Source organism: Natator depressus, chromosome 5 (genome assembly GCF_965152275.1).
Source record: "Natator depressus isolate rNatDep1 chromosome 5, rNatDep2.hap1, whole genome shotgun sequence".
NCBI lineage: Eukaryota > Metazoa > Chordata > Testudines > Cheloniidae > Natator > Natator depressus.
Window position 1 is genome coordinate 14872882 of NC_134238.1, and position 27790 is coordinate 14900671.

The 27790-nt window shown below is 44.0% G+C and overlaps 1 protein-coding gene across 2 annotated transcripts in view; it reads right to left on the minus strand.

The window, feature by feature from the left end:
- Positions 1–1803: 1803 nt before the first annotated feature.
- Positions 1804–27790, minus strand: part of SMAD7 (SMAD family member 7) — a 41647-nt gene continuing 15660 nt past the window's right edge. For both annotated transcript variants that reach the window (XM_074952346.1, XM_074952348.1), the window contains one exon: positions 1804–3823. In XM_074952346.1, coding sequence (XP_074808447.1) covers positions 3285–3823 — 539 coding nt within the window. In that variant the 3' untranslated portion in view covers positions 1804–3284. The remainder of the gene's footprint in view (positions 3824–27790) is intronic.

The window sequence follows — 27790 nt, forward strand, 5'->3', positions numbered from 1 at the left end:
CCGGACCCAATACCCCATCTCTGTTGGCAATTCTGTCCAGGCCTACTCCCATTCCATTAGCCTGAATGCCCTCTGAGCCACGGGCTGAGCTGGGAACTGTCAGAAAGAGATTAGTCAGTATATAGCTAAGGGTAGCAGAGACGGTTTCTAGCAGCAGGGAGATGGGTGAGTCACCCACCAGCCAAGGAGTCAATGTATTTCCCATTTGCCCTAAACCCATCTTGGTGACAAGACATGGTTCACCTGCCTCCCAAGTTCTTAGAACATGCAGTGTCCAGCTGCCATTCACCGGAAACTGGCCAGATTCTAAGGTTTGCCTCAGTTTTGTCAACCTCACTGCCCTGGCACGTCGCAGTCAAACGCAACTCAGCCCTTCCTCCCGGAGGTACTCAGGCTGAGTTACTATGCAAGCTATTGTGTGTGGCTCTCTCAGCAGACCCCTTAAAAAGGGAACGGCCTGCCTGCTTAGCGTGACACTTTAACATTGTCCACGATAGTAGCCAGCATTCCAGTGTCTTTGACTAAAATTTCCCATCCCCTTTGTGGTCCAGTGTTCTCTGTGCTAGCTGGTGACTGCCCTCCATCCCAGAGGGGGATGCATTTTCATGGTACCATAGCTAGCTAGTGTGAAAGACTTCATGATAAAAGGTGTATTTACTAAACAATTGGCCCTGGAATTTTTGTCTCCACTTTTACACTTAAAAGTTTGTAATTTCCCCCTTCCCCCGGCACTAACTTCTTCCCTGCACTCCTGTTGTAAAGCTTATAGCTTGTCTCATTGCTAAAACCTAGGGCCTGGATACAATAATCTAGTTACTGAACACTAGCCTTATGTACTTGCAATACGAAGCACTCTGACATCTACTGTAACGCCACGCTTCAAATGGTATCCCTTTGCTCCTTAGTTAACTGGCTAATCGTACAGCATACCGGTCCGCCTGATTTTCAGTGGGAATTGCACCATGCAATGGAGGGCAGACTGGGGCATGTTTTTTCTCCCAGTAATGGCTGACACGTTTCCAAGTTGTGACCACTGCGAGAAGTGCATGGGACAGTGCTTATGGCACTTGGGAGACCAGATTCAAGACCCTTGCTCTGCTATAGCGTTCCTGGGTGTCTGAGGGCATGTCCTCTGGGCCTCAGGTCCCCCTTTGTAAACTGGGGATGACAGCATCGTCTACCTCACACTGGTGTTTTGAGGATAAATATATGAACGAGCATGAGGTGCTCAGAAACTACAGTAATTGGGGATGGACACATATGCCCACTGTGGTGGGAAAGAGGCAGAGTTCCTGAGCTCTGCAAGGCTGGACTTGGGGTGGAGCCAGCTGTCCCCTACCCTTGCCCTACTCCCCTCTTCTCCCCAGCCGGGTCATGGGCTTTGCCTCCCATTCTGTCCAGATTCTGCTCCCACTCACTGGGAAGCAGAGTGGGGGAGTAGCAATAACCTGCAGCAGCTGAGGCCAGCGTTGGAAGAAATCCAGCATGTGCTGGCATCACTGAAGATCGGATTAAGTGACTTGTACAAAATCACACACAAAGTTTTCAGATGAGCCAGGAACTGATGTCACATCTCCTGAGTCCCAACCTCCTGCCGACCCTCCTTCCGAAACCTGACTTGAGCAGCACCCATATTGTGAGAGTTGTCTCCCTTAGTTAAATAGCAATGTCTGCTAGATCCCATAGATGGGTACTTAGACCCAGCTCCAGGTAGGCTGTTTTCCCCCCCATCTACCCCACCCCCACCCATAAAAGAGTCACTCTGCACAATGTCAGCTCAAGTGTACATTTTTATTTTTTAATGGAACATAAACTCCTTTAGAAAAAACATTCATCTGGATGATAACACCCATAGAAAAAAACACCAATCTCGTGTTTTTTTTTTAAATTTGGCATTTGTTATTTGCATTTATATTAAAGCAAAGTGCATCTTTCTTATTTTTCTCGTTTATACACATTGCACAATACATAAATAATGATGCTTATAAAACGTCTTTATATTTACAAGTAATAATATATTTATATATAACATAAAATACATTTTTTCTTTAATAAATCTCAAGGTTTTTTTTTTTAAGGAGTCCTTTTTTTTTCCATTTTCTTTTATTTCCAAAGCACTACAATGCTAAAGTTCCAATGAGAATGCTTCTCTTGTTCATTTAAACCTTTATATTTAGAAAAATAGCTTATGTTAAGGTCTAAACATGCTCATTGAGCTAAGAACAGTGTAAAAGTATCATACTAGTGTATGAATTCAAGAAGAAATGAAAGAGCGACTGCATTTCTGGATACGACTGGTATCGCTCTAACCTGATCAAGGCAGGTTATGATGGACCAAAGATCATGAATACATTTTTCCCCCAGTTTTTGTTGTTGTTTGCTTGCTTTTTGTAGGTTTCTGTTTTCTCACCAAGGCTGCATCTCAGCTCAAATTGAAAAGCATGGGCCATGCATGGTTTTTTTTCCTCATAGTATCAATAAAACAATAAAAGCACTCAAAGTGTGGGCATGCGTCTTCCAAAACCCATGCTTCCACCACGGACTGTTGGCATAACAGTGACAAGACGTGATCTTTAAATAAAGCAACAAGCATACATGAAAAAAGATGAAAAAAACAAATAAAGAGGAGCAAGGAACTGAACGATAGAGTTTCACTTTGCTGCATTGGCTCCTGATGCCTCCCGGGTGCACCGGCACATACATTTGTTCTGTGTCAGGGACAATGCAGGGTGGTCGCCACTGGGGGGGAACTTGGTTTACCATCACAGGAGTGAAGGTGCTGCACTTTGACAAGTAGCAGCGGGAATGTGCCACCGCTCTAGGCAGAAGCTACAGCAAGATGGCCCTGTGTGTGCGAGCACTCCGCATGACAAGGGGGACGACGAGACATCTGGCAGCAGAAGACCTCCGGTGTGCCAAAAACACGTATAAACCCTTTTTATGAGGGAGCTGTAACAAACAGCATGTGACTGAATTCCACCAATCACTGAGGGTAACAATTTCAGTGGCATTAAATGATTATTTTATGTAATCCCCTCCCACATCTTCTCTTCCCCCTTCTGAGTTATTGGTCATTCACACATTAAAAATATATATATATATTTATCAAAATACCAAGGCAAAAATCTTTCCATAAGCTATTTCTCAAAACAGGGGAGGGGAAAAAAACAACACAAAACACCAAACAAACAAACAAACAAAAAAGTTTGCATGAAAAGCAAGCACTCAGAAGGAAATATTAGCAGCAAAGTAGTTATAATGTCATGAGTCCACTCTGTCTCAAGTCATCGGTTATTAAAAATAACCTCCAACCAGCATGGGCAACTGCTGATAAACTGTCTTGTGTAGCACTGGCCCCAGCCTTTCACAAAGCTGATCTGAACAGTAAATCCGGTCCATGGCTGCTGCATGAACTCATGGTCGTTAGGTCTCTGTAAGCTGTATGCCTTCTCATAGTCAAAAGCCTTGATGGAAAATCCTGGGAAAACTTTGTGAACCAGCAACGTCCTGGAGTCGGGGTTGTCCAGTGTGGCCGACTTGATAAAGATAGGGTAACTACTGCGGTTGTATACCCACACGCCGTCCACTTCCTTAGTCAGCTGGATGCCATAGCCAATTTTGCTGCGGACTTTCTGCACCAGCTGGCTTTTGTTGTCTGAATTGAGCTGTCCGAGGCAGAAGCCGTTCCCCTGAGGTAGATCATAGAAGATATCCAGGGAGGGCTCTTGGACAGAATACAGCCGGCCCACACGCGTTTTCTCTTCCCAGTATGCCACCACGCACCAGTGTGACCGATCCCCCGGCCCCTGAAGAACTTGGGAATCTACAGCAAGAAAGAGGGGAAAAAAAGAGAGAGATTTATTACAACAGAGATAAATAACATAACCTTATAAATCCTGAGCTCTTAAATATCACCCTCTTCCCATAGTTCTGACAGCATATTTCAAAGACCTGTGATTATTATCGTTATCCCTAGGCAAGACCAGAGTCTAAGTCCCATTGTCAAAAGGATGTAGGCCCAGATTCTCAGAGCTATTTAGGCACCAGGGAAGTGAGGCACCTAAGTACCTTTGAGGATTTTGCCTTAGGATCCTATATCATAGGACTATTAGGCTCCTAAGTCACTCAGGTGCTTTTGAAAATTTTATCCTAAATGATTTTGCCTCAAAGTCACACAGTGAGCTTTTGGGAAAGCCAGGAACAGAACCTGACTCCCAGCTCTACTCTCAGTCTCTTTGGAGCAGATTTTCAAAGGGATTTAGGCACTTTGTGAGATGAAAAACTGGCCTTTTGACCATAAAAAGAGATCAAGAGAGAGCTACACCCAGATTTTGTACCAATATGACTATCTTTGGTGCAATTTTTTACTGAAACAGTTATAACAGTAGAAATTGGACACAGTTATAACACTATGAAGGTTCCTTACACTGATATACCTTATTTCACTTTCTGAACAGGAATAAACTACATTGGTATTAAGTCCCTTTATATCAGTGTTACTGCATCTACATCAGTGGACGGTATCTCTTCAACTATGCTGATATAGTTTAAAGTGGCATAACTTTCGTGTGTAGACAGGTCCGTGGAAAGAGAGGCCTAACTTAGTGGTTTAAGTACAGCGATGGGAGCCAATTAACTCTTGCCATTCTAATCTGTGCTCCAATTCCCATGTCCTCTGCAGCCTTGCTAGTAGCTGGTCTTTTCTGCCTCCGTTTCCTCAGCTCTAAAACAAGGGTGAGAATATTTGAATATTCTGGGGTGTTGTAAGCAGTTGTTAGCTGATGTCCATGGGTCTGTCTTCACTGCAGCTATCCCAGACTCTTACTAAGGTGCTGCCCCTAATCCCCTGCCGTTCCATCCACACAAACAAAAATCTCTCACCCAAGTGCAGTGGTACCTTATACTACTCCGGCTAATGCTAGAATGAGGCTTTCACTTGGGCTGATAACTCGCCCACTTTGCAGTGAGGACACAGGCTAAACCACCCAAGTGCTGATAGTCCTCCAATGCCTTCCCACAATTCCCCCCATGAGCTCAGAAGGTCAGACAACTTCTCCCACAGTTCACTGGGAAAGAATCACAGAGCGTCTCGATTAACTGCGGCACAGAGAAGCATGGGATGTTCCCCCAGATGTCCTAGCGAGACATGCCGGTGAGTGCAGCACCAGTGAGGACACGGTAACTCGGGGATGACACTGCCAGCATCTAGGCCAGGCTACCCGGAGTGCTCAGATCCCACTGCCTATTACCCGAGTTAACTCTGCAGTGAAGACATACCCTGTGAAATGCTCTGGAAGATGAAAACTGATGAGCACTGTACCTATAGTAATTGATTTCTTCCCCACCCTCAAACCCTCGTTGCAGCTAATCAATTTAAGCAACAGTAAATCAATGTGGATAACATCATACTGGAGCTGCTCATCAGCCGCAGAGATTTTTTTCTATGTGAAGTGTGGGTAAGCCAGGATGAGGGCTAAGGTACCCACAGCCTGACAGACTCCATAGATCACTTTGCTTTCAAAGGCTGTAAGCCTAGACAAGCTTTGTTCATATATAATTTTTCTCCCCAAAAGGGGAGCCATAAAAGGCAAGTTAAACATTGCTCAACAGGAATGGAGGGCACAACAGATCATCTGCTATAATTTACAGAGCCTATTTACGCCTATAGCTGGAACCCTGGTAATAAATGCTACGATTCAGACGTCAGATGAACTATAAATCTGACTGAACTGCAGTTAGACTGTGGTTTGTGGTGGCAGGGTGGAGACCGGAAGTCTTGCATTTGTTAACAAAAAAGAAAAAAAGAAAAAAAGAAAAGAAAAAAAAAAAGTCAGTTCTTTTAGCCCTTCCCTCCTCTTTCAGTTGTATCTATCCCTCCTGCTAGCCGCTAAGCCACAGTTGCTGCTATTGGGGTTGAGATGGGATGAGAGGACCGAAAAGGAAGGGGAAATGGGGGGTATCTTATGACACTCATAACAGCACTAGCTATGTCCATCAGCTCTGTGCTTCTTCACTAATATCTTTCCAGCTTTTATAGACATGTTAAGATCTGGGACCTATTAATCTCTAATATTTTGTTTAAACAAAAACAAACAAACAAAAACCAAGTTCAGAGCTGAAAGTTAGAAAGTAATATCACTTTCCCAAAATAAATCTACACACACACACACACACACACACACACACAAATGAGCAGGTAAAGATCTCTTACAAACAAACAACATAAGAATGGCCATACGGGTCTGACCAAAGGTCCATCTAGCCCAGTATCCTGTCTACCAACAGTTGCCAATGCCAGGTGCCCCAGAGGGAATGAACAGAACAGGTAATCATCAAGTGATCCATCCCCTGTCACCCATTCCCGGCTTCTGGCAAACAGAGGCTAGGGACACCATCCCTGCCCACCCTGGCTGAGACACTGATGGACCTATCCTCCATGAATTTATCTAGTTCTTTTTTGAACTCTCTTACAATCTTGGACTTCACAACATCCTCTGGCAAAGAGTTCCACAGGTTGACTGTGCATTGTGTGAAGAAATACTTCCTTTTGGTTTGTTTTAAACCCACTGCCCATGAATTTCATTTGGTGACCCCTAGTTCTTGTGTTATGAGGAATAAATACCACTTCCTTATTTATTCTCTTAAAACTACATCTCCTAAACCCATTCCACTGCTAGCGATACAATGCCTGATAGTTCTTCCCAATAAACCTGCGTAGCACCTTAATATAGCACAATAAAAGCCTGAAGAAAGAATGACAGAAGGAGAGTATAGTGGCTAAATTAGCCCGTCCAATTGCTGTATTTTCTCTGCTTTTTACTGACTATTAATATGCCTGTTTCCCCAACAGAGGCACTTTCAAGTCTTCGGATTCCGTTTAGAGTACAGTACTCTGCTTTTAAAAAATAAATCCAGCCACACACTTTTAATTTCCTCACTTCTATGCCAGCGAGGAAAATATTTCTCCAGTTGCTGGAAGCAGCTACTAAAAATGGGCCCAACTGCACATGTTTGGAAACTAGAAAGGTAAGTTGTTGTCAACCTACTCACCAAAAACATGACTGGGGGGAGGGCTGGCGCTGTTGGTGCAATGCACTTATGGGGCTATGTAAAAGGGAAACAGCCTTGCAAGTCTGCAGGCTTCACTCTGCCTACTTTTAGGTGTGCCCCGATGGGTCTTTCAACCTCCCCCTTTGGTGCCTCACAATACTTTGTTTCATATAACTATATCCACTGAAACCTGGCACCAAATAAGCAGCAAGCGGGGGGAAAAGAGCCGAGTGAGAGAAGGGGCGGGGGAAGAGGAGGTCGTAGTGGGGTTGGGAAGAACTGAGCCTGGTATCAAGTTACCTTTACCCTAACCTTCTGCAACTACCTCAGCGTATGCACTTGGGGGAAGGGGGTAATGAGTCTGTGAAAGTCACACTCGACTACTGTCCTGTGTGAAGAGACAGGAAAAGCAGTCGCTCCCCACGAAGACAAAATTAAAGGGGGGAACAGGAAATTGCGCGGGAGGAGTAAAAAGAACCAGGAAACGTATCTGGGTAGAAGGCCCTTACACCCTATTGCGTGAAAGAAAATCCCTCAGCCTGCGTTCTTCCCTTTCATCTTCCCAGCCTGCCAGTCCACCCAGCAATTTTCAGACAGACGTCAGTGAAAGAAGTTTTCAGATTATGTTAATTGCCTAGCCCAGATAAATTGCAAGCTGTGTGTGTCTCTCTCTCTCCCTCCCTTCTGCACAGCCCTTAAAGCTAAATCTCATTGCACAGACAGGATGTAGAGTTCTCTTTCCACAGACTCCCTAGATCCTGCTCTTCTTTTTACAACAAAACCTTGTGGTGTGCCTTAAGGGCCAGATCCTACCATCCCTACCCAGGTTGCAGGAATTTCGCCTGAGTAAAGACAGTAGATGAGGGTAATCACAGAACAGTTCACGGAATTTGCACAAATCTGAAAGCAACTTGGTTGAAGAGCAGATTCTGATCACTCAAATTGATTCTGTTGTAAAACCATGTTAGATCAGAATTAGATCCCATGGATTTCACTCCAGATTTATACTGGTGTAACAGAGATGAGAATCCAGCCTAATACACACTTCAGAGCACTTTTTATTTTTAAATTATTATTTTTGTGTGTGTATACTTTTTTAAAAAAAAGATATTTTAACTGTTTTTTTAAAAGAGTCAGGAAAGCAAAGCCATGTTGTAAAAAAAACCCCCAAACCTTAACTTGCCAGATATATGGAGCTCACAATTTTTGTTTTACTCCAGTTAAGGAGATTTTGGAACAACAAGCATTGAACATGCTGAATCTCACTGAAATTCCTTTACGTTTTTATTTTCTTTAACATAAAAAATCATCCCTTTCAGGAGGAGGGGGGAAAAAAGGGCTATTTCACCTCATGTTTGCACTTGCATTAGTGAAGACCACTTAACAAGTAGCTCATTGCCGCTTACAAAGAGTTATTTAATTGCCAGCGCATAAAAAAAGAGCTGCCCTGGCTATGAATGAACAGCCCTTTATAGAAGACTGGAAGTTCATGAATGAATACCACTAGGCTTTTCAATGACATGGGGTGACCAGACCTCAAGGACAAGCTTTCGGTAATCAGGATTTTTTTTTTTAAATGAGTTAGTGCCAAAACACAGTATAAACATGTCAAAGTGTCTTCCGTTTGAGGGACTACGCTGTTGACGGGATGTCTATCCCTGAAGCTATGAGAATATATAGGTAGTGCTCAGATAAACAGGATGAGTCCTTGCTGCTGGGCAAGTTACCAAATCACCAAAGATGCTCTTTCACAATTACACTGTATGCAGCCGTGGGCTGATTTTTCGTCCCTTCCCCAAACTCTCTTGGGACTGCTGCTAAAAGGTAGTGTTTCTTGTTAGAAACCTAGGTATGTCCTTTGGGTGGTGTAGCCAACAAACGAGTGCGAAGGGGAAGGGGGAAAAAGAGCAGATTATGTGGAGAAGCTCACCAAAGGTTTTCACAGAAAGCTTCATTTATTCTTTGCATTGTGGCAGTGCCCAGGGGCCCCCCTGTGGAAGGTGCTGTACAAAGATATAATGAAGAGATGGTCCCTTCCCCAAAGTGCCTGCAATCTATAATACTGGGCACTTATCTGCTAACGATCTCAAAGGTAGGTCAGTATAATTATCTCCATTATTACAGATGGGGAAACAGAGGCACAGGTTTGCCCCAGGCCATGCATAAACAGAATCCAGATCTGCTGTGACCCACAGTCCAGAGTTCTATCTGCTAGACCGTGTAGCCTCACTACAGATGGCCCTGACAAAACCTTAGATCTGAACCTCCCAAATGGTCCATAGGGGTCAGGTATGCAAAGAGCTCCGCTTCGCTTCCCCTGAAGCATCAAAATAAGTAGCCAGTTTTCACAAGGAAGTTCAGTAGGCTGGGAGCTGAGTTCTTTTGAAACACTCCCAGCTCTATGATGGGCCAAAGCAAAGCCCTGGTACCCAAACACTCCCCGCTTCCCACAACCTGTTGGAATCTAGAACCGGGCCTTCCAGCTGTTACAGACCTGGCAAGCATTGTTACACCACGCAACCAATTAACTTCCCCCCCTCCCCTCAAGTGTGCTCTGTGCATCAACTGATTACCAGAGTTAGCTCCATTTGAGTGGTGCCATACACAATGGCTGAGAGATACTTTGGGGTCCTTGTTCAGAGTTAAAAGCTCTAGATTGCAAGCTCCTCAGAGCTGGGAACATCTCTTCCTGAATGTCAGGGGAGCTACCAGCACATTGTGGATGCTACCATAATCCAATAATTAATAATGGAAACACAACATTATTATTTCGGTATTAAGCACCCTTCAATTTTCTGCTGTCACTGATTACTATGATCTGTATCGCAGCGTGCCCAGGGGCCCAATCAGGATCCAGGGCAACAGAGTACAAAACACAGTCTCTGCCCAGAGGTGCTTACTCCCTACCCTTTTGTATATTAATCATTATTACTAGCTTTTACATAGCAGCTTTCAGCGTAGGATCTCCCCAAGCATGTCCCATCTTTACAGATGGGGAAACCAAGGCACAGAATAATTAGGGCCACATTCTTCAACAGTGGCCATTGATTTTGTGCTGAGGTTCCCAGAGAAAATATACTCACAGCTAAACGCAAGTGGCCACTCTTGAAAATGTAGGACTCTGTGAGTTACCTAAGGCTGCCTGATGAATTTCAATGGCAGAGTTGAGAACAGAAGCTAACCCTGAGGCCATCCACTCCAGCTGGCAATCCCTGGTTAACCACAACTAATACTGATACTGTATTTTCTAAAAACCGCACACACGTTATTAGCCACCGTGCGACTTCAATAATGTTCCATAAAGATTTTGTGTTTTAAAAAACGTTCTTCAACTTTACACCAGAACAGATTTACACGTTGCTTATTTCTGAGCTTTCAGAGGGGATGCTTTCAGTTTTTCCCCTGCTGTTAACATGTCCCGTAAATGCAAGCAAAAGGAATGGGGGAGACAACTCTAGACAAATATGTTGCTTCAGCCAAACCTGGGACACAGAGCCGAGCTAAAATTTACAAGGTTTTTTACCTCCTTGTATTCCCCCTCACAATCCCTGTTGTCTGTTCTTGCACATACCCAAATCCATGGCTTCTTTAGCCACCACTATAAAAGTTATGCTTGAGCATATCCGTAGGCCCAGATCCACAAAAGGTATTTAGGCTCCTAATTTCCATAAGTTAGGGGCCTAAATATCTTTGTGGCATATGGGCCTTAGTGGTACACAAGGTTTATAAAAGTTCAATTTGACTCTCCTTTTGGAAGGGGGAATTCAACTCACTTTCCGTGAAGGTATTGGATCTAGAGAGGAAAGCCAAAAGATCTGAAAAGAAAACCAGGAATGACAGTCAAGAGAAATTAAAAGCTGTTGAAACCCAAGGAAGTTGGTGTGAAGATGCAAGTGGGAGTCTTAAATCAAGACATACGCACCATACATGTGAGTTCATGCCGTACGGAGGATTTTTCTCTATAGAATGGTGTCCTCTGCACACTATCAATGCAAGTGGGGCCTGAAGATATTTGGGATTGCTGTGACCCCAGCCACGATGGTGTGACCCCAACTGCCCGTAGTTTGGGCACTGCTGCACTAGAACGTCGTTCTAAGATCAATAACATGCTTGTGTTGGGTTTTCCCAGGATTCTAAGGGGGAGGACTGACATAAAAATCACTGATTTTTAGAACTGATGGGGAAATCTGGAGGGTTTCCCCCCTTAAAAAACCAAGAAAAACGAAGAGCTTTCATTTAAATTTTTCTCCAAATTTGGGGGTTTTGTTGAAAAACAGGGTTTTGAATTTTTTTTTTTTGACTGAAGTGTACTAGTGCTTTTTTTTTTTTTTTAATTTCTGGGGATTGTAATCCCGCCCATATATAGCTAAACCTTGTTGTATCCTAATAAGAAAATTGCATCTGTGCTCTCAACAAGGGCTAGAACATTGTCTACAGCAGTGGCAGCGAGCCTCTGAGCACAGGTCAACAGACTTGGTCTTGTGCTACAGCCTTAAAAATAGCTGTGTGGACATTGCTGCTCAGGCTAGAGCTCAGGGTCTGGAGCCCACCCCCTCCCCCGACCCTAAGCTTTCGTGCCCAAGCTACAACTGAAAAGCACTGTCCACACAACTATTATAAGCCCAGTAGCACAAGCTCTGCAAACCCATGTCTGTGGATCCAGGCTCAGAGGCTGGCTGTGCAGACATAACCACGCACAATCCTTTTTCTTTGGGTGAGTAACTGGGTTTGGATTCAGAAAAGTTCAGTTCAGTTCCCAGCTCTGACACAGACTTCCTGTGTGACCTTGGGCAAGTCATCTATTCTTTCTGTGCCTCAGTGTAAAATGTGGAGAATGCTATTTCCTTCCCCACGCCTGAGTTTGACTTTAAACTCTTCAGTTCAGGAATCAGGACTTGCCAGTGCTAGGCTCCTGGGCACTCTAGGCAATGCAAACAAACTAATAGTTTATTTTTCTTAACATATTTTGTTTGCAGGGAAACACAGAGGTAACCTCTCTTTGTTTGGACACAAGGTTGATATATTTCCTCATACACAGGAATGAAATAGGAAATGTATACTTTCTCTGAGTGGAAATTCTGTCTTTAGATTTTAAGGCCTCATTTTTGTTACTATGCAAAGTTCACAAAGATGGTGGGAAAATACCTATTTTTTTAATTATTATTTTGACAAGGGTAACGTTTCTCGCTAGTCAATTCACTTCTGTAGAAAACAGTGAGTCTCGCAGAGGACCCGCTCTCTTAGCTCCCTACTCCCTTTATTTGATTGCCTGAATTTATTTTAAAATTGTAAGATTTTTGTAATAATACCTCCTGCCAGAAATTAGCAGTTTGAATTTGTTTGTGATCAAGTTTTAAATTGACCTTAGTTGGCTCTTTTCACTGGGCTGTTTGCATTAAATTCTTTATTATATTTCCAGTTATAGAACTATTTTTCACAATATTTAGATTTCTTAGTTTTTTAACAATCGATATGTGACCCTAAAGTTTTCCTTGAAGCCCTTCTAGATTTTCAAGGCTTCAGGTACTTTTATTCCTTCCCCTCTCCATGATACCGTGGTTGCATTTTATACGAAATGTGTGCCAAATTTAATACACTTTATTGAACAATGTACCCTGAAATGATAAATAAAAAGTTGATGAGGAAGAGCTGCTAGTTTCCCAGTGCCTCGATCAGAGTCACTGGTGCTGAGTTTACTGGCCATCACACATACACTGATGCTACTACCCCCGTACTTAAGAAACAGAAAGGTTAACTTATCTGCTACAGACTTTAAATCAGTAGCAAATTTGGGCCAAGAACCCAGGAGTCCTGACTCCCAGCCCCCACCTATAAACACTATATCAGGGGTCTTTAACCTGGGAGCCACAAACAAGTTTCAGGGGCCTTGCCTTTCTTTCTGGCTATATGGGAGACAGCCCCAAGACTTTCCGTTGTAACACATTAAACAATGCTCCCTCCCATATCTGTCTTTCTCCCTTCCAGCACATGGAGAGCGAATACAAGGTTAAAAAAAATCGTCTGGACTAGTGTAAGCACAATGTGTTGCCCTGCCAGGGGGTCCAAGATTGAGATGAGGCTCAGTCTGCTCCTCCCCAGGCTGGAAGCATCTTGTCATTCTCAAGTAATCCCCTTCGGCTGACCCTGGAGTAGCATTCATGAACTCTGCACCATGACCAGCTTTTCCTGGCCAGACAGACAGACAGACAGACCAGCTCAACAGAGAGCCGTGAAGGGCAGGATAAAAAAGGATGAGTTCCCAGCAGATCTCTCCCCACCCAAAGAAGAGTGCCCAGTGCGACGTCAATCTTTCTGAAAGTGCTCCATGTTCTCAGGGACGTGCCGGTTCAGCTTTCACAAGAGAGTCCATGCTGCAGTCATGTCAAAGGGAGGGTCGCTCCAATTCACTGAAATCAGCCTATTCTAAAGTATCCCACTTTCTCACAGAGAGACTTTTAAACAGGATGTCCCCAAGGGTTGATTTTTAAACCATTATAAGGGTTGCTCTTAATGGTCAACAACCTTTTGCACGATCCGGGGAAAAGAGTGTGCTTGTGTGCGCCGAGAGAAGTGCATGGCAGTGATGGAACATGCAGCAGAAAGCGCAAATGACCATGAACGAACCCGTGAAGCTGCCTATACACACAGTGCTGGCTAATGTACCAAGTTACCTTGGGTAAAAAAAGAGCATTTCTGTTCCTTTCTGATCTTTCTAGTAATTTTGGGGGTGGAGGGATGAGCTACTTGTAAAAACAGGAGGTACAAAATGTTCCCATGTAAATGATTTTCAGGTTAACAGTGTTGGTGTTAAGCATCTGATTCGTACAGCAATGGCAAAATCAAAGAATCCAAATTCTGCCTTTTGAATGGTGCATTGGTGCCCCCCCCAATGACTTTAGTGGAGGCTCCACACACATATCCAAGAGAAGAGTTTGCTCTCAAAGGCTTCCTACCCCCATGCATTGTACACCCCATTATACCCAAGGGCAGTGTGGACAGCTGTAACTCTTGATGGCACAGGTCATTTCTGAAAGGCTAATTTAGGAGAGTATGACATGTTAAACTCCTGTTGTTGTTGCTGCTGTGGTTTTCACAGACAATAATAAACCCAACCCAATCTTGATATGTACATAAGCTCCCAAACTGTAGTGATCGCCAGCCTCCAATAGGGCAGCATCATGGAAACTGAATCACTTAAACAATAGACTCTAAAGGGGCTGCTACAGTCTGTCGTGTCAACACGTATTTAGGGAGCCCTTAATCTGTGGATTATTGACACGATAGACCATAACATCTCTTTAGGAGCCATTACAATCTATTGTGTCAATAAATACTTATGGAGTCCTTAATCCGCAGATTGACAGGCTAGACCGTAAATGTGTGTCTATGTCTAATTAGGCAGCTCTTATTACTCAGCATATACAGTAACTCTGCAAGCTAAAGAGCCTCAGGAATTTCTTCTTATTTAACAAGATGCCCATCTGCCCAGACAAATATATCTCTGCTCCCTTTCATACTCAGGGAAAATAAAATGGAAATCCCCCCCTCCTCCAATCTATGCAGTTTTTTTTAAACTTAAAATCTTTTAGTGTGTAAAAAACCTTTTGTTCTCCTATTAAAACACTAAGCCTGAAATTCCTACTCAAGCAAAACTCCCATTTGATTTCAGTCAGAGTTTTGTCTTAGGAAGGACTATAGGATTTTGCCCTCAGGATGTGAAGCTTTTATGACAGTTTGTTTCTAGAGATGGGGTCAAGCTGTTAAGTCTAGATTCAGCTCTGAACTTTTAAAGTTTAATGAGGATGTTCAGATTAAGATTTTGGGTCAAGCCATTATGGAGTAAGGGGTCAGGCACCAAGTGCAGATCTGGAGATGAACTTCCCAAATCAGAGCTGTGATCCTGGTTCATGCCCTGGTTAATCATTACCAGGTCTGTGCAAACTTCCACAACAAAACTAAGTGAAATTTGCCTGGTTTAGAAGATGCAAACCTGAAACTTGCCCAAAGGCTGTTCTAATGGTCACCAAGGCTGGCAAACCTTATGGTGAAACCTCAGCCAAGTTTTGGTAGGAGCCAGTGTGACTTGTGACTTCTGAGATATGATTACAGGTGGAAGGTATCTGAAACTCTGTGGTGTCCCCCAGCGTTTCACCCTCAAACATAGTGGTTTAGGCTGAGTTTCCCTCTTTGAGTCTTTGGCTTTCATTCAAATCCAAAAACTCAATGGGTTAATTCAAGTCTGGGGCTGGGTGGACACTGATCCAAACAAACAAACAAAATCCCAAAAGGATCCTGTAAGCCCCTAGGGCTGAGGTCATTGAGTTCCTCAGAGTTTTAGCTAAAGGCCCCAGACAGCAGACACTCAGACTGGAAACACTGAGACATCCTGAACTGTAACAGTGTCACCACATGGGTCAGCTCTCTTTGAATGCTACCGACTTCAACAGCGGAACTGGGCCCCAGAAGTGTGTCTTCAACACAGGAAATTAAAGCCTGAAAAATGTAGGATGATTAAAAAAGCCGAACACACACATTATGGGTCAAACGCTGCCCTACATTCTCAATGCCAGCCTTTTAATCTACTTTTTAAATATACAAATTAAAGAGAGGGGAGGGAAATGGCAGGGGACAAGAAGAGACAAGAGCAGAACTGAAACTGAAATCTGCAGGGTTCTCTCACTCTGCCAAACAAAAAATCTGATTCATAAATGTACAACTAGTCTTTGCTACTGTCTGATGATGATGATTAATCAATTACTAGTGCTAAAAATTACCCAAGAAGAGAAGAACTCTTTTATGCCCAGGTTAAATTTTCTTTAAAAGCCAGCAAGGCAGCAGCCACCAGTCCTTGTAAGAGTGTGTTTGGAGCTAGAAGGAAAACACACACCCACCAAAAATGCCTGTCTGCCTGTCTCCAGTGGTTAGAAAGGAGCCAGCTGACTCCAGCTTCCTCTGTCCCAGGCTTTGGGCCTCATCAGCCATGTAAATTATAGAGTACTGTGCTGTCTGAAGGCCGAATTTCGACTTACCTCAGAGAAAAGCCTTAGAGGAAGGGTGGGGATCCTGGAGTCAGCCAAATCCATTCATAATATTTACAGTAAATGGGCCTCTTTGCTGTTGTTTAGCATATACCATCAGCTTAATTATTTTTTAAGTTTTAATTTCAAGAACTTTCTTTACTTGTCTCTTTTTCTCTAACCCCTAAAGATGCAGGAAACTTTTTCTTTCCAAATGTTTTATTTTAACTCCAGAGGGAAGCAAGGGTGGGAATCTTACTCCCCGCCGCCCTCCCCCCACAAAACAGGAATGAACCCTGTGTTTGGATAAGAAAAACAAATGTGGAGGGGGCTGTCAGTGGTGGTGAGAGAGAAAACTCCTTTAATAAAGGCTTTTAAAAATATCTGATAGGATTTCAGACAACAGAAAAGAAGCTCCTACCATACACTTTGCTTCTGTCCTGTATCGCAGTGGTTTTCAAACTGTGGTCCGCGGACGGCTGGGGGCTTGCAGACTACGTCTAAATTTCCAAAGGGGTCCACAAATGAAAAAAAAGCTGAAAACCACCACTGCATAGGCTTTTACGTCACACTGTTGACTAGCTGAGCGGACAAACAATAAGGGCTAGAGGGGATGCGCACTCCAAGGTCCTGTTAGTATCATTCTGCTACATCTGAATGGGAAACCCATGCAGCAAAAACTATTTTAGTTGTAGCAAATTTTCTTATTTCATACCGTCAAAGAAATAGTATAGATGACACGCTCGCTTTTCTCCAGTGTCATTGGTTCAACTTTCCATGAAGTGCTCTTGCTCCAAACTATTTGATCCATATCTTTGTAAAGTGACACACTTAACAACTTCAGGATATATATATATATATATGCATCCGATGAAGTGAGCTGTAGCTCACGAAAGCTTATGCTCAAATAAACTGGTTAGTCTCTAAGGTGCCACAAGTCCTCCTTTTCTTTTTGCGAATACAGACTAACACGGCTGCTACTCTGAAACCTGTCATAATGTATATGTAGCACCAGATTCTGCCACCTTTTCTCACAGTGAGTGGGTACCTTGCACTATAAGGAGCCTCATGCAAGGAAAGGAGACTTGACTTAGGGCCACGGTCTTTTTGCTGGCATTGCTATGTTGGTCAGTGGTGTGATGAGGTGTGTCCTGTGACGGCTTTTGGGGATGGGGGCAGGGGGAGGGGCACTAGAATAAGCCTGGAAAAGCTCAGTTTTGCTGGTATAAGCTGCATACACACTAAGGGTATGTCTACACTACCTGCTGGATCCATCGAGTGTGTGTGTGTGGGGGGGTCGATTTATCGCGTCTAGTCTAGACGCGATAAATCGATCCCCGAGCGCTCTCCCGTCGACTCCTGTATTCCACCGCTGCGAGACGTGCAGGCAGAGTCGACGGGGGAGCGGCAGCAGTCGACTCACTGTAGTGAAGACACCGCGGTGAGTAGATCTAAGTACGTCGACTGAAGTTGCGTAACTTAGATTGATATCCCCCCCTAGTGTAGACCAGGGCTAGAAGCGCTTTGCTGGTACAATGCTCCAGTTTTGCTGTCCAGGCAAAGTACTCCTAGGGTAGACCTGGCTTGAGTAAGTGGCAGCGCTTAATCTTGGACTGCAATAACAAAACCCTCCCAAGTTATTCTGAAGACCGGTTCTCTCATCTCCGGCCCTATCTCTCTTAGTCTCTGCTTCTTCCCACAAGATCTTTCCGTTTCTCCCACATAAGTCAACCCCTCTCTCTCCCCTCTCCATGTCCCTCAAATTTTGCATTTACACTGCTCCCATGTGGTGTCTTTTCACATAATTCACTATAAATCCTTCAAAATTCGTTTTGGACATGTGATTTTATTCTGGTAAGAACAATAATCTTCCTGCCCACAGATCCCATCCCACACTGTGTAGCCTGAAACCCTCACCCCTGCCCCTCTTGCCCCTGCCCCAGAGTTTTCAGATACCATGTACAACCTGGGGTTGTCTTGTTTTAAGGAGAATCAGCAAGATTTCAGTGGTTTCCTTTGACAAGCCGGGAACCTGAGCCAGCACGAGAGTGCTGCTGTTGCACGGCCAAGCTAGTCACTCAGTTCCATGGCCCAAGAGGGGAAAGCACAGGTTAGCACAGGGGTCGGCAACCTCTGAGAAGTGGCGTGCCAAGTCTTAATTAATTTAAGGTTTTGCGTGCCAGGAATAAATTTTACATTTACAGGGGCCCCGTGACGGAACCCCAGACCGACAGCAGGCTGAGCGGTGCCGGCGGCCAGGACCCCGGCTGGCAGGGGCCGGCGGATGAAACCCCAGACTGGCAACGTGGGTGGCAGACGGAACCCCAGACCGGCAGCACGCTGAGCCGCTCAACTCATCCTACCCATGGATAGGTTCCATCCATCCAGGCCAGCAGCAGGCTGAGAGAGGCCAGCGGCCAGGACCCCGGCTGGCAGCGGAGTGCCACTAAAAATCAGCTTGCATGCTGCAGGTTGCCGACCCCTGGGTTAGCGACTCATTTGCATGGTAAGTCCATGTCTCTTGAAACACATCCTTTTTCTACCTATCTCCAACCCCTACTTGAGCCTAAGCTATTAAGAGCACGGAGCAGGCATAGATGGGACTGGGGACTTCCTATCATTCACCAAAGAGAACCACGCCTGCAACTGATCTTGCCAAAACATATTTCCCTGTGTATACTTACTCCCGTGTGTATTCCCATTGATGTCAATAGGTTTTATCTTCCTTTTCAATCATACCTATGTAATTCAAGAATAACCCCATCAAAGCCAATGGAGGTAGCCTGGCATAAAACCAGGGTAAGCAAACTTTATGCCTAAGGACTTCCAGAATGAAAGTCTTCCTGGAGTAGGACTTGCAGGATGAAGACTGTAAACCTTTTCCAGCAAATAAAAATCAAATCAAATCCAAGAAAGAGTCCAACAATAAAACCCAGGTCACACCACTGTAGCCCGGTCACCTACTCATTCTGCAGGAAGTTTGCTCTCCTATTGCACCGTGGAGAAAGGAGAGACAGGGGCTCAGCAAAAGTTGTAGCTTTGAACATTTTTTTTCTTTCCAGTGACAACATGTAGCTATGTGGGTTACACGTTAACAGGCTCATAAAGGACTTAATAAAAAAAATCAATGCAGAGGAGGAGCCTAGTATTTCCAAATTGATATTTAATACACAGATGTGTATTACAGTTTTTTCCTAAATGCTAAATGCATTCCATACACACACACAATTCCTGAGTCGAATTTTAATAATGAAAAAAAATTTAAAAACCCACTCTCTGCAGCACACTGACCTACAGTTCTCCCCAAAGTTATTACAAGACCAAAAACAGGCATTTACCAAAAAAAAAAAAGTCCACCCTTGCTTAAAACACTATTTTTCTAGAGAGTAAGGAAATGTTTCTTATATGGATATAAGATGTGGAAAAATACAGTTAGAAACAAAAGTTCTTTTCATTCCCTCATGCCCTAATCCCCCCACCCCTTCCATAACAATTATGAAAACTGTTTAGATGGGATGGCATTTTGAACATTTACTGCATTCCAGCCAATAAATTCCATTCCCGGATCTGATGGAAAAATCACCCCCCTTCCCCACCCCTCCCCTCGCTTTCATTCTTTCTGTCTTTCTTTACAACCTAATACCCTGTCGACTCAGGGCCAGGGCCTACTTAGGGGGAAAAACAACACCAAGCGCCAGACTGGAGACAGCATGCAGACTGAAAAAGTTAATCATTACTTCTGTCTGCCTTCATAATCTAATCACTTCTATTCCAAAGCGCATGCAGCAAAGCTCTCTCTCACACACATCCACCCGCATTCAGGCCCACAAAATATGTTCGGGTGGTCTGTTCCACCCCCACCACCCCCTCCTGTGTCGTCCTGTCCACCCCACTTTCCAAATGCAACCCTGGTAACTCCAGATTAAGAATGAAAGCTAATAGCCAAAAGCAACAGTGAAGCACATTTCAAAATGTTCAGACTAGAGTCACAAGCAAGAAGCTGCTTATCTGTCCCCTCCCCTCCACACCCCACTCCACCCCACCACTTCCCACCTTACTCTCTGGATTAATAGGACTTAACAATTATACAGTGCATTACATTAATTAACTAATTAATCCTCCGAACATTCCTGCGAAATGGGTAAGTGCTAGGATCCACATTTTACAGATGGGGGAACTGAGCCAGACAGTACTTTAAGTGATTTGCCCTAGGCTACACAGTGAGTCAGTGGCAGCACCTGAGTCAGGACTCAGGAGTTCTTGGCTCTCAATCCTATTTAAACTCCATTTCTAATTCAGTTAGGGCACCCAGTTACAGCACGGTTGTCCCTGACCTAGTTACCACATGATTAAAAGTTGCAATTTAGACAAAACCTAACCATGTCTCGACAACTAGGCTGAACCCAGAGGCACTCCAAGACTTCAGCCTGGTTCTGGGGACACAGCTGGGTGATACCTAGCTTATAACTTTTAACCATGCTGTAACTAGGTCAGAGGACAACAGGATTGTAACTGGGTCCCCTGGTTCCGCTGTAGCGCGGGGGTAGAGAGATGGGACCTGAATCTAGCAGACCTTGCTTACCCATGCACCTCACAGAAACACAGGTGCTGACAGGACTTTATAGTTTAGACTGCGTCCACAATGTGCACAAAAGTAACACACCAAAAACAAACTTGTTCCAACTCCAGCTACTTTACATCTCCCGTCCCCAGCAGCAAAGCCACAGTGCAGAATTTGTATCTTCCAACTCATCTCAACATTATCTGTCTGTGACAAAGAAAGGAAAGGGATGGGGGGAAGGGTAGTCTCCTTTTTACCATCCAGTTATCAAGTGGTTGAGCTGTAGTACCTTACATTGAATCCCCTGCCTTCCAGAGTCAATTAGGCACCAACGATCTTCCAGGGCATTTACACAGCCTGGCACTTCATTGTTTTATTGGTGTTTCCTTTCTATCTCCCTCCACATCCCCCGCAGCCCCCATTCCCACTGCACATTCCATTCCCCCCCAAAATGCACTGACTACACTATAAAAGAATGGAGGCATTATGGGTGTAACTCTATGGTTCTTGGGCCCCATTCCACAACAGTTACACAAGCCAGTGATCTTTACTCACCTGGGTAATCACTACAGGCATGAGTAATGGTTCTAGGATTGAGCCCGGTGATATTAAAGGATACATTTTCCATACTTACCCTGCAAGCCAGTGGAAAAGAATAGAAAAACTACAGGCCACTTTGTATTGCATTAAGATTTATAAGTTTGTTCCTTATCGTGAGCTAAAAACCCTCAGCCTAGTTTACAAAGAAAATTAATTCACCAGTTCAAGCCTAGTGATGTAAACTTCAGGCTCCCAGTTAGTTTTCAAAACAAAACTTCTGCTATTTAATTCCTGCATCACTGTTTGTAGTATGATTTTATGCATTTATTTATTCTGTCCAACTCGGTATTGCACAAATGATATCCAATAGAATAGTATCGGATGGGCATTAAGTCCCCTACCTGTAGGGCAAAAATCTCTCTGGTTGTGTGGGGCTCTTATTTGGGGGGGTGGGGGGGGGCTCTGATTTTAGTTAGTGTTCTCCAGATCTTCAAAATGCAGTCCTATCAGTGTTCTTGAAACATGCAGATAACCACTATACCTGCCTGGAATGTACAACCTGGTTACACATCAAAATGCAAATAGAAAAAATCACCCCGGGGTTGTCCATTAGACTACACCTTATGTTATCCAACTCGGGAAGACTCTCACCCTCAGCAGTAATGCTCTGAAATTTTAGTATCTATACATTAAAGGCATCAGTTTCATCACTTAAAGTCATTCGGTCCAGAGCCAACTTTACCAGTTACAAAGTGAAGACTGTTTGAAACATTCGCCACCTCCCCAGCACCTGGGTTTGTCAGGCATAAATAAGGTTGCTTCAGAAGCTAATTAACATTTTATTATGACACCATTGGTAACACCAGGTGTCTTTGCATGCTTTTAAAAGGTGGTAAGGGCCAACCAGATCCTGGGTGATGGGAGGTCTGCCTTAAAAAGGCATGATGAGAACCAAAGGTTCTGGATTATTTTACTCCATTGAATGCTGGCATACTGCTCACTTCTAAAAGTTAGCTCTCATTTAACCTACTTTGGCAGCAACACTCTACAAACACCATCTTTACCACCAAAAGAAGATTACTATTCTTAGTCCCATATTTGCTTATTATGTACACGTATGTACATACATATAACAACATTTTGAACGTTCAGCAATTTGAGCAGTTTGGGAGTATTAATTTAAGACAAAATATGCCTTCCCTCTTTATTAGCAAAAACCCTCGGAAAGATCAGCATTATTTTTCTGTGGGCCTGCAATTTTATCAACCAACCACGGAGACACAAAGGCTCCTGAGGACATACCTGAATAATTTCTATCTACCCAGCTCCCGCACAGTGTTTAACATGCTGCTTTCTACATAGGCTTGATAGGAGTAATTGCATATATGGAGGACTATATTCACATACACCAGCTGAATTGAAAGAAGATGCCACGAGGGATTAAACTGAAGTTGGTGTTTCAAAATTGTGCCAACAGATTAAATAAAAAAAAGAAGTGAACAAAGCTCTCCTGTAAAACCACTTCAGCCTGCATTCAACCTGCCTGCATCACTCTGCTCTGGCGTCAGTGTTGTGTTTTGACAAGTCACCCTTGCTGAATTCTCAGCAATGCTTTACACACTGACAATTACAACCAGAGGCTCTCATTGTGTTATGAAAACAAAACTACACAAGAAGAAGCCGACAAATGAGAAGACAAATGAGCTTCTCGCTGTCTCCTGTAATAGCCTCTATTTGAATAACGATAAGATAACTCAGTGAACTAGTTAGGCTGCAGCTTTGTGCGTGCGCAATCAAGGCAAGTGATATCAGTCTAGCCAAAAGTCCCACTGATGCATATGAAATTGGGAGATTAGTAAAATTAGACACAATGGCAGCCTCACACCCAGCGATGTGTCATCCCAACCGATTTACATTCATCGCTACCAGCATCTCACTCCTTGCGTGTATGTGTGGAGAGCTTGGTCCTGTATAGCACAGGTGCAGGGTGTGTGTGTGTGTGTAAGAACAAGGCCAAAAGAGTTCAGCAGGAGAGGGAGTGCACAGGGAACCCAATTCTGCATTAGTGAGAGCACAGGGCAACCAAATTACTTCTGAAGTCAGAGCTAAGAGCCTAATTAGCATGGGGAAGGATGGCTTTTAAGACCCTATCTCCTCAGAGGTGCCCATTCTCTACCCATATCCCAACCCTTTCACCTTGAGGACTTGCAAGTTAAGGAAGCAGGCATGCAGGGGGAACAGAGACAAACACTCAGTTTAGAGGACTATACCTAGCATTGAACTCTGTGCCTCCATTCACACTTGTGTCTGGAAGATGACAATCCAAGGACTTACATGATCAAAGCCAGAATATCATCAGCTCCTTATGATCCACGCTTTGGTTTTTTTTTTTAAAGGAAGGCCTGACTTGTACTGGTTCTTCACAAACATGCGAACAGCTGAAGTCAGCTCCACCGAGCCAGCTCTAAAAGGCATTCACTGTTTTTGTCTTAATTAATGCACAAGGAAGATCTCAGAGAGGATTCCCAAGGAACTTTTCAAAAAGGAGGAGTGGCCTGATATTATTTAAAATAAGGAAAACAGAGTGGACTTGAAGCTGCAAATGCTAAGGACACAGCATTTAGGAAGCTGAAGCTGCAATGCTTTTTGTGCAGCAAGATTAAAAGGGTAAGGAAGGGCTGTGCAAACTCTTATAAAGTTTCTCTCTCTCTCTTTTTTTTTTGCAAGTTAAAACCAAGATAATGACACTGGGTGGGGACCAATTCTGAGGGCTAAGCAGCCAAACCAAAATTAGCTTCCAAGCCAAGAGCTTCCTCGGCCTGGCAGTTTGGGGAAGGAAGCTGAGAAAAGTTATGAAAAGATTCTTCAGTAAATTGAGAAACGAGGCTGAGTTTAACGTTCAAGCAAAGGTGACCCTGCTATTAAAATATTTTTCAACATAATAAAAATAAAAAAGAGTACTCCAACAAGCCTCTCTCTGAAACTCGGGCACTGCGAGAACTTTCTGATCACTGTGGGGGAAAAGGTTCTTTTTGTTTTCCTTTCCCCCTCTTCTCTCCTTTCATTAATAACTATGTTTTCTTTTCTTTCTATTTTTTTCTTGGCACTTTCCTCATAAAAAATGATGCAATTTCCTGTCTTGTCCCAATGTTTCCTGTTAATTAACAGGGTGAAAGTTATCATCATATATTTAAACTCCTACCCAAAACAACTCTGCAGAAAATGGTTCTCCGGCAGGTCCAGCACTTTGAGGCAAAAGCAGTGCTTAATTTGTAGTGAAAGAAGTGCCGGGACCCAAGCAATTAAGTGCCGGGGCTCAAGTAATTTTTTTACTTCCATAACTGAAGTGGCAAGCCCAGAGATGCCGGCACTATGAACTACCAAGACTAGAGATAACAGGGCTCAGTCCTGGCACAAATTAAGCACTGGGCAAAATACCCATAAGGCTAGACCAACCAAAGCTGGTATACGGAGGTATGAATTATGCTTCCCTTCATCAGTCTTTCCCTCCCAAGCCAAGATACACCCAGAGGGAGAGGTCTTCTGCTTCTTTATTCACTTTGAGGGCCTTTGCTGGTGGAAGATGACCTGCACTCTGAGCTGAATCTGAATGAAACAGGAGTTTTGCCTGATGGACAACCCCCATCTAAACATTAATTACTGTAGTTCTACCATCTTACTGTATCACACTGAACCGCAGGCCATCTAGGATACAAAAGCAACAACCAACTGTCAAACAGCACCACCCCAGGGTGGAATATATATTTTGGTCAAGGACACAGGGGCATATCTTTCTGGACTCATCCACAGGGAACTCTCCTTCAAAACTCTCTGAATGAAGCTCAGAAGAATGAAGAGCTGAGTCAACCCTGCCAGGATGTGAACCAGTGTTCCCAGGGAACCTAGATATTACAAACTTTGGGATAGATCAAACTCATGTAGAACTATTTCCCACACAGCTCTCTCCTGCATGTGGGAATGGAGAAGGGAAGCGGTCTGGCATCTCCATGCCACCATTCCCTGCCCTCCTCAGACCATGTGGAGAGCTCTCTGTGCTCTCCAGAGTCCCCATGGAGAAGAGGTTGGAGTCAGGGTAGGTGGGATGATCACTGGCTATCCTCCACTCCAGTGGTAGTTAGCTACACAAGATAATACAGCCCCAGGTTTATTAACTTTACCATAGATTTCCCCAGATGACCCTGGCATCCTGTAGATCCACAGGGATTTACGAGGTTGAGCGAGCAGGTGGACAAACCCTTTACCCCATCCTCCACTGGACAACGAGGGAGAATCTCTGCAATGAAATCCTTGTTTGGATTTTCTTGCAAATAGGCCTATTGTGGCAGGAGGAGACACCTGGCTACTGGTAATGAGGTCACTCTGCCATCCCCTACAACTCAACAGCCAACAACATTTCAAGACTACACCCAAGACATTATCATTGATTTAAAAAGTCTAATCAAAAGCCAAAGGCCGGAAATCTTGCGAGGTGTCGATGCTCCTTTCCCACAGACCTCAGCACCACACAAGATTGGGCCATATTCTTGTTTACACTACATGATTCCTCAACAGCAGCCATGACATAACTTATTCCCCAGTTTCCATATTAAACAAGCCCAGGACAAACAGTCCATACACAAAGAGGAGGGAGACAGGGAGAGAAACAAAAGATATTTAGGTAAAAAGTGAAGAAGGTAAACTTGAACTTTGCTTTCTTTGTGTGTTACAACTAAATCCAGACTGTGTATCAGGAGTTAATAATATCTTAGAGCTCAAAATAAACTGGAAAGGAAGCTACTTTGTGACAGTAGGCAGGCAGCCAGGCTGCTGCGCGGGTTATTCAATCCTGCTTAAGAAAGATGGTATGGCTGGCAGTGACCTCTGAGTGGCCCGTTACAGTATTCTTTTACACAGCTCACTCCGAGGTCACTACAAGAAGGCACCAGCAGGAATTCCACGTTCCTCTTGTGAAACCACCCTGTCACATAGCAGATAAGATTGACCAGCCCCCCATTTGGTCAAAGGGAGAGAGAGGTCAATATCAGTGTCTCTCCAAGCCTCCAGGAGTCAGAATGGCTGTGGAGCTGATAGGGACGGCTGATAACCTTAGTTAATAGTCAAGCGACAGGCTGTGAGGAGCAGGTCAGGCTGCACAGTTCAGTGTAACAGAACGAACATGTGACTGTCTGAAATACGTGTGGCAGAGAGGATACGGTCAGGAGGAATTGTCTGTGGTAAGGCGTCTTCTTCAGGAACAGCTGATACAGGAAGTATGGCTTTTCGCTGTACTGATCACTCCTGAAGAAAGCCCTTAGGGCTGAAACACAGAATCCACAAAAAGAAAAGGAGTACTTGTGGCACCTTAGAGACTAACCAATTTATTTGAGCACAATCCACAAGCGCATTTTCCGAAGTGTCCGCTAACTCCAGCTGCCTCAGTTTCAGAGACTGACTTGAGATACACATTGGGCCTGATGTTCAGAAGTGCTGAGGCCCCCGAACTCCAAGTGAAATACTTGTGGCCAAATCTCACCTCCTTCACCATGGCACAGCTTGACCGCGACCCACCAATTCTGCTCAGAGAAAAGGCCAGGAAGCGGGACAGGATTTCTCAGACCCCACCCAAACAGAGTGGAGGTCCCCCCCAGCATGCAGGGGGATTTAGGGATGGGGAGTCTGTATCTACTACTATGCCACTCACTGGACTTTCTCCCCACCTACCCCTTCCTATGGCATGGATTTAAAATCACCCACTGCTTGCATTCGTAGCATCCACACACAGAAGCAACATCACTTCCTTTTTTTTTTTTTTTTTTAAATCTCCCACTATTAGATAAATGCAAGTGGTCAATGCTCCACGTTCCTGCAGTGTAACTGGTAAAGGATCACAGAAATCATAGATGGCAAAGCTTTAGTCCAGCTACCTGACAATGCAGGATTGCTCCCTATGGGGCATGTACTAGTCTTTTTATCCTGTCCAGTTTTAAAAGTCCCAAAGTATTGGGTTTCCCATCACATTCATGGGGTACATTTTATTTTGCAGGTAGATACCCTTCTGAGTTAATCGAAGGCAAACATACAGATGAACACACTCTCACATCACTGGCGCTAAACTTCATAATGCATTTTTGTGCTTATTTTTCCCTAAATTGTACAGAAACAGAAACAATGGCTCAGAAAATCATTAGCCAGCAGCAGTGAAAACACTTACACACAATAGTCTTGCAAAAATAAAACTTCAAAAGCTTCAAGCTGCATGCATTAGAAATAGCTGTGGCAGACAATAGTAATGTGTTCTCCTTTGCCGAAATTAAACAGATTTTGCTTAACAAGAGGGAAGTCTGACCTACGGGAATGTTTTTTCCCAAACACCTGAGAAAAGCCCACTGTGACTCCATTTCATCTATTTTTTTTATTGTTAGTTGTTTTCAAGGCACAATTTTAAATGGAGATTCCTTTGGAATACCCCTATAGAATTTAACTGAGATGAAACTGATAGCACATATAGTCCAGATTCATGAACGAGGGCCATGCACGCACGCGTGTGCACACACAATTCCCCCACACACACACGCAATTCCCCCATAACCTTTGCTACTCAGCTCTGTTCCCACTTCCTCTG